The sequence below is a fragment of the Argiope bruennichi genome, chromosome 2 (genome assembly GCF_947563725.1).
Source record: "Argiope bruennichi chromosome 2, qqArgBrue1.1, whole genome shotgun sequence".
Taxonomy (NCBI): Eukaryota; Metazoa; Arthropoda; class Arachnida; order Araneae; family Araneidae; genus Argiope; species Argiope bruennichi.
The window spans coordinates 106,935,787-106,955,333 of record NC_079152.1 but is presented as its reverse complement, the minus strand read 5'-3'; the positions used below and the strand labels follow the sequence as shown (position 1 = coordinate 106,955,333).

At 28.6% G+C, this 19,547-nt stretch overlaps 2 protein-coding genes across 3 annotated transcripts in view; both read left to right on the top strand.

Moving 5' to 3' along the window:
* LOC129955308 (murinoglobulin-1-like) overlaps window positions 1-5,386 on the top strand; it is a 64,654-nt gene extending 59,268 nt beyond the window's left edge. The window contains exons 31-34 of the mRNA XM_056068213.1: window positions 1,141-1,231; window positions 3,239-3,313; window positions 4,276-4,378; window positions 5,133-5,386. Of these exons, the coding sequence (XP_055924188.1) occupies window positions 1,141-1,231; window positions 3,239-3,313; window positions 4,276-4,378; window positions 5,133-5,170 (307 nt within the window). The 3' untranslated portion in view covers window positions 5,171-5,386. The remainder of the gene's footprint in view (window positions 1-1,140; window positions 1,232-3,238; window positions 3,314-4,275; window positions 4,379-5,132) is intronic.
* Window positions 5,387-15,646: 10,260 nt separating this feature from the next.
* The window catches only part of LOC129955282 (alpha-2-macroglobulin-like), a 57,126-nt gene continuing 53,225 nt past the window's right edge, over window positions 15,647-19,547 (top strand). Inside the window, exon 1 of one of the 2 annotated variants that reach the window (XM_056068211.1) lies at window positions 15,647-15,754. The gene's annotated coding sequence lies outside the window, so the exon portion shown is untranslated. Of the gene's footprint in view, window positions 15,755-18,434; window positions 18,484-19,547 lie in introns of those variants that run through there. The other variant, XM_056068212.1, reaches the window with a different exon arrangement.

Here is a 19,547-nt window from a genome sequence, read left to right as displayed (position 1 = left end):
ATTCAACAAATTTTTTAAATCAATGCAAGTAAGAATTGCAAGGGTATAATTGTCTATAAGTAAAAATTAAGCATGTTAATCACTGTTGAATAAAAATAGAAATAAATTATAGATAACCCTGAAGTAGGGCTATATTTTCATTTCCCTTAGTGCAATAAAAATAGGGTTGTTTTTACTTTGTTCGGTTATTGTTATAAATGTTACCGAAAATGTTATAAATGTTAGAATATCACTTAATGTTATAAAAATGTTAAGTCCCGAAGCAATCACATTAAACGGCAGATTTTGTATAAAGAGTGATTAGAAAATTTTATTTGCAGATAAATAAAACTAAAATGCCGTGATTTTTTTTATCTGACTTAATACTGATGTATCGAATTTAAATGCTAATCCAATTGTGTAAGTTATATGTCTTACTATTTTGTTAATGAGAAATGTTTTATTGTATAGTTTAAAACAAAAATATATATAATGTGGTATAATTTAAACTTTCACCATGCAATAGTAAGTATTGTATTGTTGTTGTTTTTTTCAATTTAATATATATTTAGAGCCTATAAAATATAACGGTGAATATTTTAAATTTTATTACTAAATTACAGCTGAAATATTAGCGAATATTTTTTTTCTAAATTTATCTTAATAGAATTAATTATTCTAAATGTTTTCTTAAAATCATGATTGTAAATTTCCTAGCATATTTTCTCTGCATGGATTAAGAATTATAAAATAGAAGCCGTGAACTCATATTTATTAATTTATTTTTTTGTTTAGATTGGTTTTTGAAAAAGAAAAATATTTGTAAACAATTTTTGTAAATGTAATTAAATTATGTAAATTTTTATAACTATAATTGTCATTAAAATATTTCCAGTTTTCTCTTTTTTACTTATTATTGAATATCACTTTCAAAAACACAAATGTCATTTTGAAGCAAAAATTTTTATAAATATGTAAACATTTTTGTGTATTTTCCCGTTACAATAAAATTAAATTATTAAGTGATTTAATTTATTAAGAAAATATGAATTTTATTCAAATATCAGTTAATCAGAACTCCATCAAATTCTTGTGAATAAAAAAATCGAAAACAATTCATTACTAATACATATTTAACATATTTCAACATATATTTTTTAGATATACACCAGAGGGGCAGAAATCTGGAATGAGCGTTGTTCAAATCAAAATGATTTCTGGTACAATTGCCGTAAAGGATAGCCTTAACAAGGTAACTTTTTTTTTGTTTTTGTTTTATTTGAAGTAATTTATTATTTTTAAAATCTGAATTCTTTGTAAAAAGTAAATTCAGTGACAAACATCTACCTGTATCAGAAAAACAGAAAATTTGAACGAATTCTTACAGTTTCATTAAAAGCACAAGAAAGTGGTATTGTAAGATAACCAATGATTAAAATGCATCGTTTTGTAAATTTATCGAAATTAAAGTTTAAATTTCTGAAATTTAATTGTAATGCAATCTGTTGTTAAACATTTGAATGTATGACTCTATTTAATGCATAGTTATATAAATTATGCACTATTTTCTAGCTGATCATTCTGAAACCACTGCATCGAAAAGAATATCAACCTTTATTGAAAGATATTGTTGAATCAGATTAAAATAATCGTTGCTTTAATTCGTAAAATTTTGTATTCTTCTCATATTAATATTTTGTTATAATATACGTACAAGGGGTGTTCAAATGAAAAGGTACGAAACATCGTAATAACGTATCTAGTTCAACTTAGACATCTAGGGATGCGATTGGAGTCTCCGGTGTAAATCGGAGCATGCACGAACGCCCGCATGCGCAGGAGAGACCAAAGGCTCTTATAAAGAGCACCGTCCAATTGACTTGGCAGTGCATATGAAGATAGGATAGCGTTCACATTTCAAAATTCGACGATTGAGGAGCAGCGTGGATTTATCCGATTTCTGACAGCAGAAGATGTTACACCAGCCGCTATTCATCGCCGGATGGTCACCGTATACGGGGAAGACTGTGTGTCAGACAAGTCCTAAGAAAATGGAGTGCTCGTTTTTGTGCAGGCGGTGAGAATTTGGTTGATGATCCGAGACCAGGCCAGGCAAACACAGTCATCACTACTAATCTCATCGACAAGTGGACGACCTAGAGAGAAATGATCGGCGTGTCACATTGCGAATGTTGGCGGTAAAAGTGTATGTCAGCTTTGGAACAATGTGGACAATTGTTCGCGACAGGTTGCGTTATCGGAAGGTATGGGCGCAGTGGGTTCCGAAGCAGCTGACCGACCAGCACAAGGAACAGCATATGGGGCTAGCACTTCAACATCTGCTTCGGTATCATGAAGAACCCGCTTTCCTGGAGCGGATCGTCACAGGTGATGAGAGTCGGTGTCATCACTACGAGCCAGAGACAAAGCGGGACAGCATGCAGTGGAAGCATACATCGTCACCTCCCCTTAAAAAGTTCAAAGCCTTGGCGTCAGCATGCAAGGTGTTGCTCACCGTCTTTTTCGACGTCCAAGGTCCACCACTTGTTGAATTCCTCGAGCACAGAATAACCATTAACTCCGATGTGTACTGTGAGACATTCCGAAAATTGTGCAAGTCCATCAAGAACAAAAGACAGGGCTATTCATGGAGGGTAATGTTCTGCTCCATGATATCGCGCGTCCTCACGTCTCCAGGGAGCAGCTCGACCATCCGCCCTACAGCTCGGATATATCACCCTGTAATTTTCATGTGTTTGGTCCCCTGGAAAGACATCTGAAAGGGAAGCGCTTTAACTCGGACGGCTAACTCAAGGACGCTGTGAAGGATTGGGTCTCGTCACGGCCACAGGAATTCTGGAAACAAGGAATCTTTCGGCTCGTTAATCAATGGGATCATTGTGCTCAGGATTATGGTGTATACTTTGAACAAAGTCTTCATTTATACCCTTGGTGTCGTTTCGTACCTTTTCATATGAGCACGCCTTGTAAAACAAATTCTTTATAAAGCATGATTATTTATTTGCTTAATAATTTTTACAATAATTTCACATTTCAGACCCTCCTAAAAATAATATTATTCTTTCATCTAAGATTATTAAATATTTATTTTCCACAGAAAACATTATATTTGAATTTTAAAAAAGAAACAGAGTCACCAGTAAATTGATGTTTATACAATTTATTTCACGCTTTATTAGACATGATATTTTCAGAAATTATTCATTTTAGTTATAATTCCAATTATTATTTCTTACAGCTGACTTTTGATCCAACCAACAAGATATTAAGAGCCGATGTTGATAATAATCAAGTTAATATTTATTTCTCGGAAGTAAGTGAATTTCTTTTTCTAATAATCGCATTATATTGAAATTAACTAACAAACGAACAGATTCCATAAAAAATATCAGAAAAATTATAATTTTCTAATGCTTTTGATTTTTAATGTTATTGATATTTCTCGAAAAGCGCTTTTATATTATTTGATGTTCTTAGCATTTCTGAAATAACAGCAAATCTTAAAAAATCAAATTGCTATTTTTGTTTCTGAAAATTTCTCTTAGAGACTTTGTAAAGTGCTGCATACTACAGTGGCAGATACGAACAACGTGGGTATAAATGCACTGAACATAAGTCTTAGAAGGGGCCTTGAAACAACAAACTACAGCTGAATATGGAACTTTTAGATGTCAAATATGATAAGAGCAGGAAAAAAAATGCTTCCTTGCCATTTAGTTTTCTTAAGCCAGTGTAGGTAAATGGGATCGAAAAAATCATATAATGTCCAGGATGTAGCATATCTTCTCTTTGGCACTGAAGAAATAACAAATAAAATAACATATTACGAAGAAGTTACCAAGAAGTCAACAATAATTACTACCTTGCATCATTACATCACACATAAAATTTATTACTACAAATTTTTAACTTATACAAGCTTTTTAACTTTTCATTATGAAAATAATTATTTGTTGCTGTGTTTATCTCAACTTATAGTAATGTTTACAAAGCAAAATTTGTCATTTTTTATATTATTTATTAAGTACATGAATATTAGCTTACATGTTATTATTGATTGATAAATCATGCTGCAAAATGTCAGGACATAGTGAAAAAGGTAGCGATCTACACAAGAGTACCTTACTTGTAGTGCTGTATATATCTGAAAATAAAACTGATATGTTTTATATTTGTATCTTTTTTCCCTCATTTCCTACAATAGGAAGTATTTTGTAAAAGTTAATTTTCTAAATGCATTGAAAATGTGCTTTTCTTTTTCTTTTTTTCTTTTAGATATCAAACAATCTTCAGCAATTTTCTTTCGATGTTGAAGAGATTGTAGAAGTTGAAAACCCTCAACCTGGGATAGCTAAAGTTTTTGACTATTATGCACCAGGTAAAATAGAATTTTATTTTATATCTAAACTAAGGAAAAGATAATTATTTGAGCTAAATTGATTTTTATCATTATTTATGTTTCATATTAGTTATAACAATATAAAGAGTGCAACAAGAAAAAAGAAATTGGTGTGCCTTAAATATAAAATAATGTTTTTAAAGACATATTCGATTGTGCTGCCATCTATTTGTTTGGAAAAAAACAAAATGCTCCTTTCCCATATATGGTCAAGATGTGCTGTTTCAGCATTCATTAAAATAGCAATTTCATAAAGCACAATTTATATTATAAACTTATTTTTTACATTATGAAAGATTTGCTTTAAATAAAAAAAAATAATTTCATATTTAATTGTACTGTTAATTATAACAAATGTTGCAAGAATCAAATTAATTAATTTAAGTGTTTGGCAATCGTTTAGGTATTTGTAATAATCAGTAACAAAAAATTTCACAAGAAAATAGCCTATAAAAATTCTGATAGTTTATTATTAAATTTGATTTAAATTATTTTATAATTCTTAAAGTAATTAATTAAATTTTATATGAATTATATTGAATGATAAAGAACGGGTCAAAAACTAGCTTGTATTTATTTTTTTTACGTGAAAGAATTCATTCAATTCCATTTATTTACTTAAAATTTTAATTTTATTCCTCCGGTTCTTGATGCTATTTATTTACAATTTGAAAACTTCTTTAAAATATAATGTACACTTTTGAGTTATAATTCTCCCTCTTTCTGTTTTTAGAATACTCTACATCTGTGAGTTACACTTTTGGAAAATGAAACTGATACAAGAATTTTCGACATGAAGATAATATTGTCATCTTACTATTTTATATGTGCAAATTCAAGAAAATTCTTCAATTTATTTTTGTGTAAACAGCGGAACTGACTGATCTACAACATGAGCCAATGTTCAACATAACAAATTTTATGCTGAATTTTGTAATATATTTTATTGCTTTAAATTATAGAATATTAAAATGTTTAATTCGTGGATTTTTTAAGTATTAATTTTTGTATGTGTGTGTGTAAGGATATGTTATCTAATCCAAAAAATCATGGATAATGATATGTTAATATCCACTATAATATTTTAATATTTACTTCATTTAATGAAATACAGTGCTATTTGCTCTCATGCAAATATTTTAATCCAGTTGAAATTGGTATATGCTGCACTTAAAACTCTTTGTGCTTCAAACTCTTTCTCTCTCTTTCTCTTTTTTTTTTTTTTTTTTTTTGCTATTTTAATTAGTATATTTATTGAGCATAACAGGAACGCAGTAATTATAAAAATCAACGAAAGATATCAAGTCAAAAAACAAAATCAAATTATTATAAAAATCAACCCTTTAATTCAAAGTGTCTTCATACAACTGTTCATCTTAAAAATTAAATTATTATTGAAACTAAATTATTGTTATTGAAATTTTATTAAGACATTCTTCATTTAAACATATATAAGAAATTAATAAGTGAAGAAATAATAATACAATGAATGATAATGAAATAATTATTGAATGAATGAAGCAATAATAATAATGAAGTAAATTAAATGAAGAAATGTAAAAGTTTCATTTCCAAATCATATGAAAAATAATCAATTATAGAATCAAGAAATCTATATATCGCCTCTCGATTCTCAGATGTGTGTTGAAAAATAATTATGAACAATGTTATAAAATTATTTCCCCGTTAAAAATTAAAATATACGATTCAGCAAATACTTTATAATATGAGGAACAAATAAAGATGCATAGCTATAATGGAGCATAAATTTTCACACGAATCGAAATGCAATTATTCCATGGAGGCTATAATAAATATGATCATATTTCGTAATACATTTTATGATTTGTTTGTATCAAAAGCCGGATAAATAATAAAATCCAATAATTAATTACTTCAGGAAATTCTTTGTCTATAAATACACTACTGGTCAAAAGTATTGCCAGTTTGAGAAATTTCACGTTTTTTTTTTTTTTTTTTTTTTTTTTTTTTTCATTAATAAGCTCCAAAAAAGTATTATTTTTTTTCCATTTAAAGTGATATTTTCTAGTATAAATGTGGTAAAGACGTTTCAAGCTATTGTACCATCCATTCTGAAGTAATCGCCTGCAACAATTGTGCTATCCCGGTAGTTTATTATAAAAACTTTCCGATTGAGAAAGATTTCATTTCGTTTGTTTCTTTTCGAACGCTGTCAAAGTACGTTCTCTGTGCATTGCTTTTCAATTTAAAATGTTCATTTCTTTTTTTTTAATGTGTGAATTGACTCGTGCGAAGTTCTATGTTGTTATTTTAATGCATTAAAAAACATTTCAAATGTTAAGATCGCTCATCGGTGCGACTGCAGTGTATCGACTGTTTCACGCCTCCTAAAGAGATTCAAAACTGAAGGAACCGTAGATAAAAAGTCTAGAAGTGGTCGTCTGAGGTTATCTTTTAAACGTGCTGATGCTACATTGACACGATTATACCGTACAAATAGATTTGCAAGTTTTCTTACACTTGCAAGAAAATGGAATGGGTCCACGTCTATCATTGCCAGTCCCAGAACAGTTCGCCGGAGGCTCTGTGAAGCTGGTTACAAAGCACATGCCTGGAAAAAATCCAGTACTGACGGAAGCAATGTGGAAAAAACGATTGGAGTAAGGCAAGGTGCACAAAAATTGGAGTATTTCGGAATGGAGATAAATTAGCGACGAAAGTCGCTTTTATTTAATGTTTGAAAATCTTGGCCACATTTGGCATAAAACAAAGGAGAGCATTAAGCCAAAATGACGGGTTCGTACACCAAAACACCCAGAAATCGTAATGGTGTGGGGGTGCATGTCATATCAGTCAACTAAACGACTTCATTTTGAACAGGGAACCATGTACGGTGACAAATGTGTTTGTGTGATGAAGGATTAATTGCTTAGTAGTGCACGTAACATGTTCTCAAGGCAGAAATGGATATTTCAGCAAGATCTAGCACCCAGCCATAAATCGAAAAAAGTAAGATAAACTTTATAATAAATTTTAAATTTCAGTTCAGTTTAGTTCTGATCTATATATCGAAACATTTGTTATTTTAGGTTAAGGCTGCGTTTGCAAAGTATGATATTAATGTTCTCTCATAGCCAAAGAATTTGCCAGAGTTAAACCCCATTCAGAATTTATGGAGTATAATGAGGAAAACAATAACTGAGAATCATCTCAGAATAAAACGAGAACTTCAGGAAACAATAATTAAAGTTTGGCAACATGGAATACCAAAAAAGCATTGCAAAACCTTATGGATTCCATCTTAACAGAGTGGCTGCTATGATCCAAACCAACCAAATATTAAATCCTCTTCAGTTAACTTGAACTCTTTTATTATCTTTTCTGATCAAAAGAACTTGGCATTTTTTTTTCTTTACTTCCTTTTATTCCGGAGAACCATATATATATATATATACAAAGTTAGGGGGGTTGATTATAATTACAGTTGACTGTAAACGACTGTAAAAAAAGAAACACTGGTCAGAATGCCTTGATATTTCATTTAAGAGAAGCAAAAGGATTTTTTTTCGAAAGAAAAGAATATTCCAAAGTTTACCGATAGATGGAGCTTTTCTCGTCATAAAATGCTAAGTAAAATATATCTCATGTTGTTGCTGAGCTCTTTGTTCAAAGTCCATTTACCATAATAAAATTGTGTCCCTAGAAAACGGTTTTTAATATTTCTAAACCAAAAGCCAAAAAAAAAAAAAATATGAAACCATCAAGAACAGAAAGCTCACTATTTTCTTCTGCAATTGAAAGTGCAAAACAACATCTTCCGCAAGATATCAGTGTTCCAGCGGTGATATTGTGAATGTGTTGCATAATTCGTGTTTTCGATTCTCCTGAGTTTGCAATAGGACTCTTGTACACAATATCTTTTTAGATATCCCCACAGTCGGAAGTCGCAAGGGTTCAAATCAGCTGATGGTGCCAACCAAGCTGTTGAGAACTGACGACTGAATATTTTGCCTCACATTCATTATATTCGACTGATAATTCCGATAGAGCTCGAATGTGTTTGATGGCATTTGCTGTCAAAGTTCATTTTGGGAATTATATTTGATGGCATTTGCTATGCAGTTCATTTTAGTAATTATGTTATTTAATGAGTACTAAATTAACCTGTGGATAAAATGGTAGTAAACTTTAATTTAAAAAAAAAATCATAAATCTCTAATTCAACAAAAAGCGCCCCCGACAGCGATGTTTTGATCCAATATTTTTATAGGCTCAAACAAATTTCAATTTCTTCGTTATTTCCAAGACAAACTTGTATTACTTTCCTAACAATAGTTTCGTCTTTAGACAATATTAAAATAGGGTTGTTTAGTTTTGGGCACTATGCATATCACCAAGCAACATATTCACCTATGTTATATTTCTCTATATATTTTCTTCGCACTCAATTTCCATCTTAATGGAAATCTTAAATACGAATTGTCCGAAAAGTTCATTTTTCTTAACAATTGGAAATTAGTGTTTTGAAACTTTTAAATAATAATACAAAAAAAGGATTTCACTTCATGTGAGTAAAGTTATATCGCACCACAACCTCAATATAAAAAGAATGATTAAATGTTTTTCTTATAATCATTTTTCTTATTTTGGTGAAAACTTTTATTAATATTTGAAATTCATAAATAATTGGAAAATAAAGTATCGAATTTTTGTTCTTACTTTAAGATAAATTTAACGGTATAAACCTCTATTAAATCAATCTACATTCTTTTTTTTGCGAAACAAAGAATGACGGAAATGAAACATGCCAGACCTTTATAAAATATCATTAATTTGTTTGAAATCCTACAGCTGTAAAGTCATCATTAATAGTTCTGAAGTAACTGAATCCTGTCAATCAGAAATAAATAATTACGTGTATTGTGTAAGAAACATTAAATGTTCCTGCAGATTTTTTCCCTCATTTAGAATTATTATTTAAACATAATTTTGAAACTTTCACAAATTGCATTCTAAATAATTGGGCGTATTGTGTAAGAAGCATTAACTGTTCCTGTCGTTCTTTTATTATTTAGAATAAATATTTAAACATAATTTTGAAAATTGCGTTCTAATGAAACCTTTTTTATCGAGTAAATAGTTTAGTTATGGGGCAGATATTGTAGCAATCTGGAATGATCATATGCCATTTTTCAGAAACAAGTAAAAGTTTATATTTCTCAATAAGTTTCGAAAAAAATGGTATCTCAAATATAATCAAAAAAAATTTTCTATTCATAACCAACTTAATCATCTGATTAAAAAATAAGTACAAAAAAAGTAAATTGTATGACAACGCAATATGAGATAAAATTTCATCAAATCATAATTGGCTTCTCAGATGTTATTAAAAATAAATATCTAAGAATACAACATTGAATGAAATGTTACGTATGTTATCATCTTTTTTTTTGTATGTTATCCTTTGTAGAGACTTGTTTGAAAAAAATTTAGTTGAAAACCTATTACATACAAGTTATTTAATTCGCAGTTTTACACTTAATAGATTATAATAAACTAAATAAACGATATTACATACTATCTTTGTTATTTATAGCCACTGTTTCATATTTATTAAACAATATATCATATTGTTAATAACCGATGAGCAAAATTTCCTGAATTGGACCATCCGTAAAATATTATTGAATGGCAATAATGCTCTAAATAGAAAAAAAATTAAATTACTAACTTTCCATGCTTTCTCATAACTTCTAAATGACTACTGTTTCTCTAGTATAAAAAGAGTAATTTCACTCTTCTTTATTTTTATACGATATGATTTGACTGTTTTTCTTTGAATTATATCTATAAAAAGATATTAAATCCGTAAAATTAATGCAATATTACCCTGCTTTTGTAAGTTTGAAAAGAAGGAATTGTAATACAAGAAGGGCAAAAATGCAAAAGGCTGGAAACGTTACCATTAAGTACTATTTAATCTGGAATAACTAAAAAAAAGTATTTTAAATGACGAAAAGGCTTTAAAAAAGGTGATGAAAAAATCTGGTAGTACGGTAGATAAAGAAAATTCAAAATCTAATATTATACATGAAAATCATTATAACCCTTACAGGGAAAGTGGTGGAAGAAAAAAAGCACCAATTAAAAAAAATTCTGTAAAAAAACTATTGTTTTTAAAACTCAAAAAATTGTTGGAAAAGGGTAATTGGGTTTTTTTTTTTTAATGAATAGCCCGAGCAATTTTATATTGTTTTAGACAGATAGACATATAGACCAAAAGACACTCCTACATGTTTCCAAAGATTCCATACCAAATAATGAGTTATTCTTAATTATTTGGTATGGAATTAAGAATAACTCATAATTTGGAATTTATTAATTTAAATTTAACTGTGAATATATATATATTTAGCATTTTAGTTAGATAGTTCTTATTCTTAATTGATATTTTATATTAAATTTCAATGGTTTCTATTTTTTATTATTTATATATATTCGAAATTTCGTAATAAATATGTCTTAAATTATATATTTAATATTTTAAATGTTTTAAATTACCTAAAATATAAATAAAATTGTTTATTTACCTAAAATATTCATAATTACTGTTATTATCATAAGAAATTTGAGCAATTATTTCGAAATATTTACTTACACAGAGATTGTTCTAGACAGCGGTGTCCTCAAACGAGGACACTACCTCCTGTGGAAGGAGGGAAATTAAAAAAAAATTGTTTGCAAAATCTATGTGTACATAACCTATTCATCACATTGATTGGGTTTTTTCATCGTATTTCAAAAATTTTAATAACCCGCCTCTGACAGGGATAACAGATTATTTATTTTATTTCTTTTCCAGTTGATTATCACCGGAATATAGCCACCTTTGGCAACAGCTAATTGTCAAAGACGGCAATCAAGGAACCATTTCCCAAACCAGAAGCACTATATTCATTTGATCAATGGTTTACCGTTTATTTTTAAGAAATATTTCAAAATCTTTGCTTCCCTATTCATTATTTTTTTTTAAAAATCCTAGACTGAGTTTGCCTGTCTCTAAACTAATCACTAATTATCTGAAGTACTGATTTTTGTTAATTTCATTTTCCTATGAAATCTCATGACACCTCCACATATCATCAAACATCATCCGTAATTGTCACATACAGATAAATATTGCAAAATAAAACTTGGACAGAGTCCACAAAGTTAACAGGCGGATAAATTCACCAATTTTGCCAAATGGAATTCTTCATTTTGCAGGCGTAGCTAAACAATAAGAATTTTTATGAAGTTTTATTTATGAATTATCATTAATACTTTTTATGAAGTCATAATTCTTTTTCTTTTATTTTGATAAAATGCATGGCATTAAAATTCCTCGACATAGCTATATTAATATTGTAAATGTATCACCGAAAACGCCTGGTTAGTAAAATTAATTTAGTCATGAAACCCATCTTGATTAACAACTTATTATTATAACAAAAGGATAATAAAAAAGTGATTTAAAGGAAATAATGTATAATAACGAAATTACATTCTGATTTCTATATTTCAACGAAATGAAACCGTCGACAGCGAAAAGTAATAAACTCGTCCCAGTTGTTAAGGCTAAGGGCTACACAAAAATTTTATTTCGTAAAATTTTCCGAAATAGAGATTAAGGGGTAGATGATTATCGATGACTCATTAGGGGCTCATTGCATTCTTAAAAAATAAAATGTTTTGAAATCAGTTCAATTGTTTGGTTTTCGAACTCTGTCACAAGATATCTTATAGAGAATATATAATAAATTTTGTTTTTACCTGTTCCTCTCAAAACTGGAAGATGGTAAAATGCGGACAGCCCTTGAAGACGTATCTAGATACCACGGTTTTTCACATGAAGTGAAATTTTTTGAAGTTTGTTCAGTATTTATATTTTATTATTTTTATTTATTTATTTTGTTTTATCTATTTCATTATTTTCTTGCTGACAGACTGTTTCACAGGTTTTTACCTATTATTTTAAATATGTAGATGCTTTAGTAAGGGTTTAATTCTGAATAAATTATATTGAGTAGCGAACATATTAATGTGAATACCTAAAAATATAATTAGTACAAAATGAGCTCAGTTATTAGCAAAGAACTTTAATCAAAACACCGAGAAAAATGTAAAAACAAAATCACAGCAAGCCTACAGTGCCAAAGTACTTATTTCTAATAAACCTCGCATATGCATACAGAAAGAAGATGTAAGTCTTAGAAGGAGGTCAAAGCTACAGCGAAACCATGAGATGCATGCGTATCGCTAATACGTAAATTTGAAAATGGTCTCCAAACAGCATTTTTCCAAATGCCAACAAAATGACTTTGAACGTGGTCATAAAATTGCAAGGATTATAGTTCCTTGAATTCGAAAATACAACATAGTAAAGACGTTTTTGTTTGTAAACCTAATTTTGGATGATACAATGCCTAAGGTATGAAGATATTTTCTTCTAAGACTCTTCAACCTATTAAGCGTTTGCCTACAACAAATAATTTCCATATCAGTAGCTATTAGAGTCAAAAGTTACTATTGATCCAAGTTCGTTTATTTTCGATCACATTCAGCATTGAAAAGTACCAGATTTGACTTATTCACTGTGAATCAAAACAGCCAAAATGCAGAATAGGCTACAATCATTACATCATTTTTCTAAAATTATGATGTGCAATAAGATCAAATGAAAACCATGCTGCTACTTGTATGATATGATCCTCTCAATAAAAGAGACCCGGAAAGATGAATCATCCAATCTGTATGCAAAAATCAATGAATGCTTATAGATTTTCTTGCAGTGTACCAGTTAATAACTATTGCTAAACCTCTAACCCAATTCAACGTTATTTTAAAGACTACGGTATATAACTTCATGATAACACTCTTCCATCTTTTTGTTATTTTTCTGGATAAGGAAGGCATTATCTATTAATTTATCTATCCAGACCACAATTATGCCTTTAATTGCACACGACTGTTCCACAAAGTATGAAATTCATGTTTTAGAACTCACTTTGCCAGCAAACTAATTTTAAATTCTGGAATGTGTTGTAAAAAGAATTGTTGCATACTCGTACTGATTAATGGAATTAAGTCATATTGATAGGCAATATGAAGAAACCACCACATATGTTACCCAGATTTAAAAGAATTGTGAGCTCTATAAAACCAATGCTTGATTCCGGGCCATGAAGATGCCTTTTAATATTATGTCTATAAACTTTTGTTTGGTATTTTTTCTTTTCTGGTGTGTATAAAAGATTTATTTAAATTTGTATCAATGAAAATTTAGAGTAATAGTTACAGCCAAGAAGCCTGCTATCTTAAATTTTGTTATGATTCACAAATGGATTTTACATTGATAATGGATACTAAAATGCACCAATTGGCAATGAAAATTACTGAATGCTTTAATGCTTGTAATTGATAACTAGCATTAGATATTGAGTTAAAACTTATATCTAAAAATTGATATCTGAAAATTTATATCTAAATATTAAAATAATAAATATAAAATGAACAATAAAAATATTAAATATTTAAAACGAAATGCATAAAATTAACGAAGTGAATTACATTTAATTACATATAATATTGTTATTGATAAATTTTTTTTCTATTGTACATACACATATTTTACGAAAGCATGCACGCATTTTAAATAATAATTTTAGGATTCCAGATTCAAAATCTATAATTGAGCTGTCTGTAAATTTTAATATAATTTTCTTAGCTAAACGGATTAAACCTCTTAACCCAACGAAAAATTGTGATAAAAACTATTCAACATTCACATTAATTAAATTTATGCTACATATGGTATTTTATTTATATATATATGATGCTTTTTTAATATATATATATATATATATATATATATATATATATATATATATATATATATATATATATATATATATAATGTTACGAAATTTCCGGGTTCGTTTGGATAGTGGAAGTTCCATGGTGTGGAGAACGCTCAATCAGCAGGCAGCAGTATAAAATAAAACAACGACGTTTATTTACATGAAAACACACAGGACAGCACAAGGACGACAACTATATACAGCATAGAGAAGACAATTATCTTCAGCCGAAACGTGCACACAGCAGCACACAACAAGACTCTACTGCAGACAGTAGCGCACAGCTTAGTTAGGCACTAGCTTGACTCCATCGCTGCTCTGCTAATCTCTGGGAGACTCGTTCTTCACCGTCGATTCCGACTACTCCTACTCGGCAGCTGCAGACTGCCTCCTTTTATAGGTCTTAGGCGGCGGGCCTCTCAGCCAATCAGGAACTTTCGAGGCGTATCTCGGTTCCCAATGGACGGACCGGGAAAATTCTCGAAGTTTCGGGTATAATCTATTTTGGCGCCGAAGTCGCCAAATGGTCACCAAGTTTGTCGCCAAGCTCTGGGACCTCCGGCGCGACACCCGGACTCCGTCCAATACAGATGACTGTAAAGTCTTTCTGATGATGGAACCAACTATGCTGGGAAGCAGCATCACAGATTCGTAACAATATATATATATATATATATATATATATATATATATATATATATATATATATATATATATATATATATATATATATATATATATATATATATATATATATATATTATGGGCATCAATTATTTTTTATATGTGAATATTTTAATATATTTTTTAAAACAAGCTATTGTGTTCGGCATATCGGATGATGTGGTATACATATTGTTATGCCTAAAATATTAAACCCCTTAGTTAAACCATCAAACAATATTATTAGACAAAGTTATAACTGCTGATTCAATACGTTTCGTTAAAGCTTTCAAAAATCTGATTTTTTTTTTTTATTATTCATTTGACAGCTTTTCAAAGACTGGAGAATAACAATAAAATCTGTCGTAAAAAATAATTTAATTTCATACATTATTTCAAAATCCAGAGAAAAAAACCCAGTCTCTTATGACTATACAAATTAAAGAAAAAAAGTACACCAATTTATTGAGACATAGCAAATAACTCACATTTTATTTATACTATGCATATTGAGAAAAAAAATTTTATTTCTAAGTTAATAGCCAATTGAAGAATTCAGATGATGTAATGTGGTACTTTCCGAACTTATTAGTGCTATTAATCTACGAGATCGTTTGACAGTAAAGAAAAAAAACGAGTCTGGCTCATGAATGATGTCATAGTAAACACAGCGTATTTATTTATATATTTATCTGTCTCGATCCATCCGCAGAGAGAATTCTTGCTCGAGTGGCGAGCACAAAGTAGGTTTTGGAGTCAAGTCAAAACTAATGCATCAAAAAAGCGCGAAGATTTATTATTCTGTATAAAGGTAAAAAAATTTAATTTTTTTTATATAAATGCATTCTTTTATTGAATATTGTAGAAATTTTCATTGCTTTTATATTTTTTATGTAAGATTTAACTGTAACAACTGTCATTGTATAAGATTTAAGGAATAAGATTTATACTTAAATTTCCTCAGTAGATGTTAGTAGATGTTAAATCTTTTTCTTTACTTATTATAATTACATTTATTAAAATTTTTATTACAAAAATTTCTTAACAATTTGGAGTTGCATGATAATTTTTTTGAAATAATTTTCTTCCTTTTCTATATATATATTTCCTGGACTGGAAATATGCTTGAATTTATCGGGTTTTACTTCATAACGCTTTTCTTGTGGAATGATAATCCTCAAGAAACACACACGATTTCATTGCCATTTAAGACTTTAACGAAATAGTGATTTTGACTTAAATGCCCCACCTTTTCTCTTATTTAATTAAATGCATTTAGAAATAATTACTTTTGATGCTTAAAAATAGTACAGTTACCTTGACACAAATATCAAAATTAAAATTTTCATGTCTAAACTTCCTCGATCTGTTCTTTATACTATGGATATATTGTTGTTTTTATGAAAAAGACATAATGCTGATTTTTTTTTATTTTCTTGATGCTTCTAAACTAGTCAGTAGTTTTGAATGTAACCTATTTCTTAACTAGTAATAAATCAATAAACTGAATATTTATACTAGTGTCAAAAAAAGCTTTAAATTAAAAAGTGTCTGAAAAATATAGCACTTTAGTACTTTAAATGCTAAATGATATTGCATCATCTGTTCAATCTAATATTGTTTAAACTATTATAAAAGATTTAATTTAGAACGTATTCAACGTTTATATTGCTTCAGAAAACTGATTACAAATTCACTACAATAAATCTTGTATCCACAAAAGAATATTATTGCTTGAAAAATAATTTGTGAAAAATTCTTCTACCCAATAAGTTTTCGTAGAAGTAAAGCAATAGAAAATTAGATATAGAAATACAAAATCGTTGAATAATATTTTTCTACTTAGAATAAAAATGCACTAATAACTTACCCACATTTCTTATAAAATATTTACTTTATAATGCAATTAAGATTAAGAATGCTTTATAAAATTTATCCAGAGAGTGATTTATGAGCTACTAGCCGCCTTTGGCGACCAGCCGGTTCGACAATCTTAATGTTCGTTAAAATTTTAATAATTAAAGATTTTACGCGATTCTTACTTTAATAGATTCTTCATCAAAATATTTTAAAACTTCAAATTTTGATAGTCATATAATTCCCTCATAATATTATAAAGGCCTTCAGTCATAGCGTAATATGTATCTCTTTAATTTTCTGTTAGCTCTCGTAGAATTTATGCTTTAAATTAAAGTGGAAAGAATTAATCTGCAATTAATATGATAATATTTTTTACTGAAACAAAGCATTTTTTTATAATATGATTACTGATAACAGAGTCACTGAACGTTTAAACCGTATGGGCACTAAAGATTATCTTTCATAATTTATGTAATATTTCAAGAATTTGTCAACAAAATTTTCTCAGATTCATCATGAACAGATCGATTAATTAACAATGTTTAATTTTAAATGCATCAAACACTAAGAAAATAAAAGGAATCGTTTAAAATAATTGGTCGAAAACAGGTTTTAAAAAACTACTTAAAAAAAGATGTACTTAAAACTATAAGCATATAAAAAAATATGTAACTGACATAAATACAATTTAATTACAAAAGCATGCAAGTAACCTAAAAATAATTTAAATCAAGAATCATCCGTTGATAATATTGTCAACAATCAGAACATAATGCGCATGCGTGAATTTTCAACGCCAGTTACGTTAACGCAAATGCGTGAATTTTTCTACGCCAGTTGGGTAACGCTATGCAGATTAGAAATTTTTAATTTCCTTTATTCTGTGTTATTTTAATTCAAAAACACTTCAGAATGAATCTGAAAGATCGATTAATTAACAATGTTTAATTTTAAATGCATCAAACATTAAGAAAATAAACAGAATCGTTTGAAATAATCGGCCGAAAAATGTTAACCCTAGCCTCATAACTGTTGGGGGAAAAAACTGAAGCCTTACTCATTTGGTGTTAGGGAAAATAAAAAGATTTTTTTGGCGGGAAAATTAATTTTTAATTAATAATTAAAATTCTAATTAAAAATTCAAAAAAAGGGACTCCAGGTGCCCATTTCCGACCTTTAAGGTATACATGTACCAAATTTGGTAGCTGTAGGTCAAATGGTCTTTTCTGTAAAGCGCCAACACACACACACATTGAGCTTTATATAAGTATAAATGATGACATTATCTGCATCAAATTTCTTTAAAACATTTTAAAGAAGTTCATTTAAAAAAGGTCCAGTCCATCTGAATAAAATACTTGCATAATTACATGCAAATATGATTTTTTTTTTTTTTCAGATTTCAAAGATAAGTGTTTGCCTTGTGAGAATTTATATCACAAAAAATAATAAAAAATATATATATTTGTATTATCACATCTTGTCAAAAATCGAAAACATGTTGTTATTTAAAATTCGTAAGTATTAAATTCTTTATTCCAATAATATAAAGTAAAACAAACCACAAAATATGATTGTTTCATATGACTCAGCTGATATAACATATAAAAGGAAAAATTTTCGAAAAGCGCATTCGGCTTTCTGGGACATAATAGATATTCATCATTTTAAAAATTCGAAGTGAGTAAATTAGGAGTCAGACTAACTATTTTTTTGAGAAACTGATTTATCATAAAATACTACATTTTTGTACAAATATTTTTTTTTTATTAAATTCAGTTTTCAATAGTTTTCTTAATATTTTCAGTCATTTAATTTAATTAAAAGTATATTTTTTTCAAATGTTCCATTATTTATTCGATGTCATAGAGAATAATTAGCAATAAATTTGTATGTTACTTTAATTCAGATAGAATGATAAGTTTCTCAGATGTACTGTGTATTTGACAGCTTATAATATATTTATTTATTCAAAGCATTTATATATTTATTTTAAATCATTATTTTACAATTACCCATTGTTTAATATTCATTATTTAATTCTAAGATTTTTATTTTATTGCATTTAATTCATTTATTTGTATTAACATCCAGTTTTGAAGTAATATGGAACTTATTTTGGAATGTGCCTCACAATTGTGAACCATGTTCTGATAATAAGGATGGAAGCTGAGTCACCAGCTTTCTCATAACTTCCACACCACCGTAAACTTCCATACTTACAGCCTCATATTCGTGAATGACCATTAAGGGAATCGAATTCCTGATTTGGTCTTCCTTATTCCATATCGGTTCATCAGGTCACTGCAACTAGATTGAATTGAATTACTTGGTTTTAAATTATTGAGCAAATTCTAGTAATTAGATAGCTGATGTTGCGAACGGGTATTAAGAATAAGTTTTTAATAAATTTTCTTATTTATTTAATTTTTTCAGATATTTCATAGGTCTTCTCATGATTAAAATACAAGAAATGAATCTAATTCATATCAAACAACCAATAAAATCAATTTTTAGAATGAACTGCAGTTTATAATTTTAAGTTTAATAAAATACTTATTACAACCAATCCGATACTTTGAACAAAATATCGTATGCATGTATATCTAAAGTTATTTTTAATTTAGGACTCTTAATATATTTATGTATATTTTTATGCATTTTCATGAGTTAAATAGACAACTTTACTTGCGTTAATTTCCGCTGCTACGCAGCACATGAAAATCGTGGATATTAAATGAAAA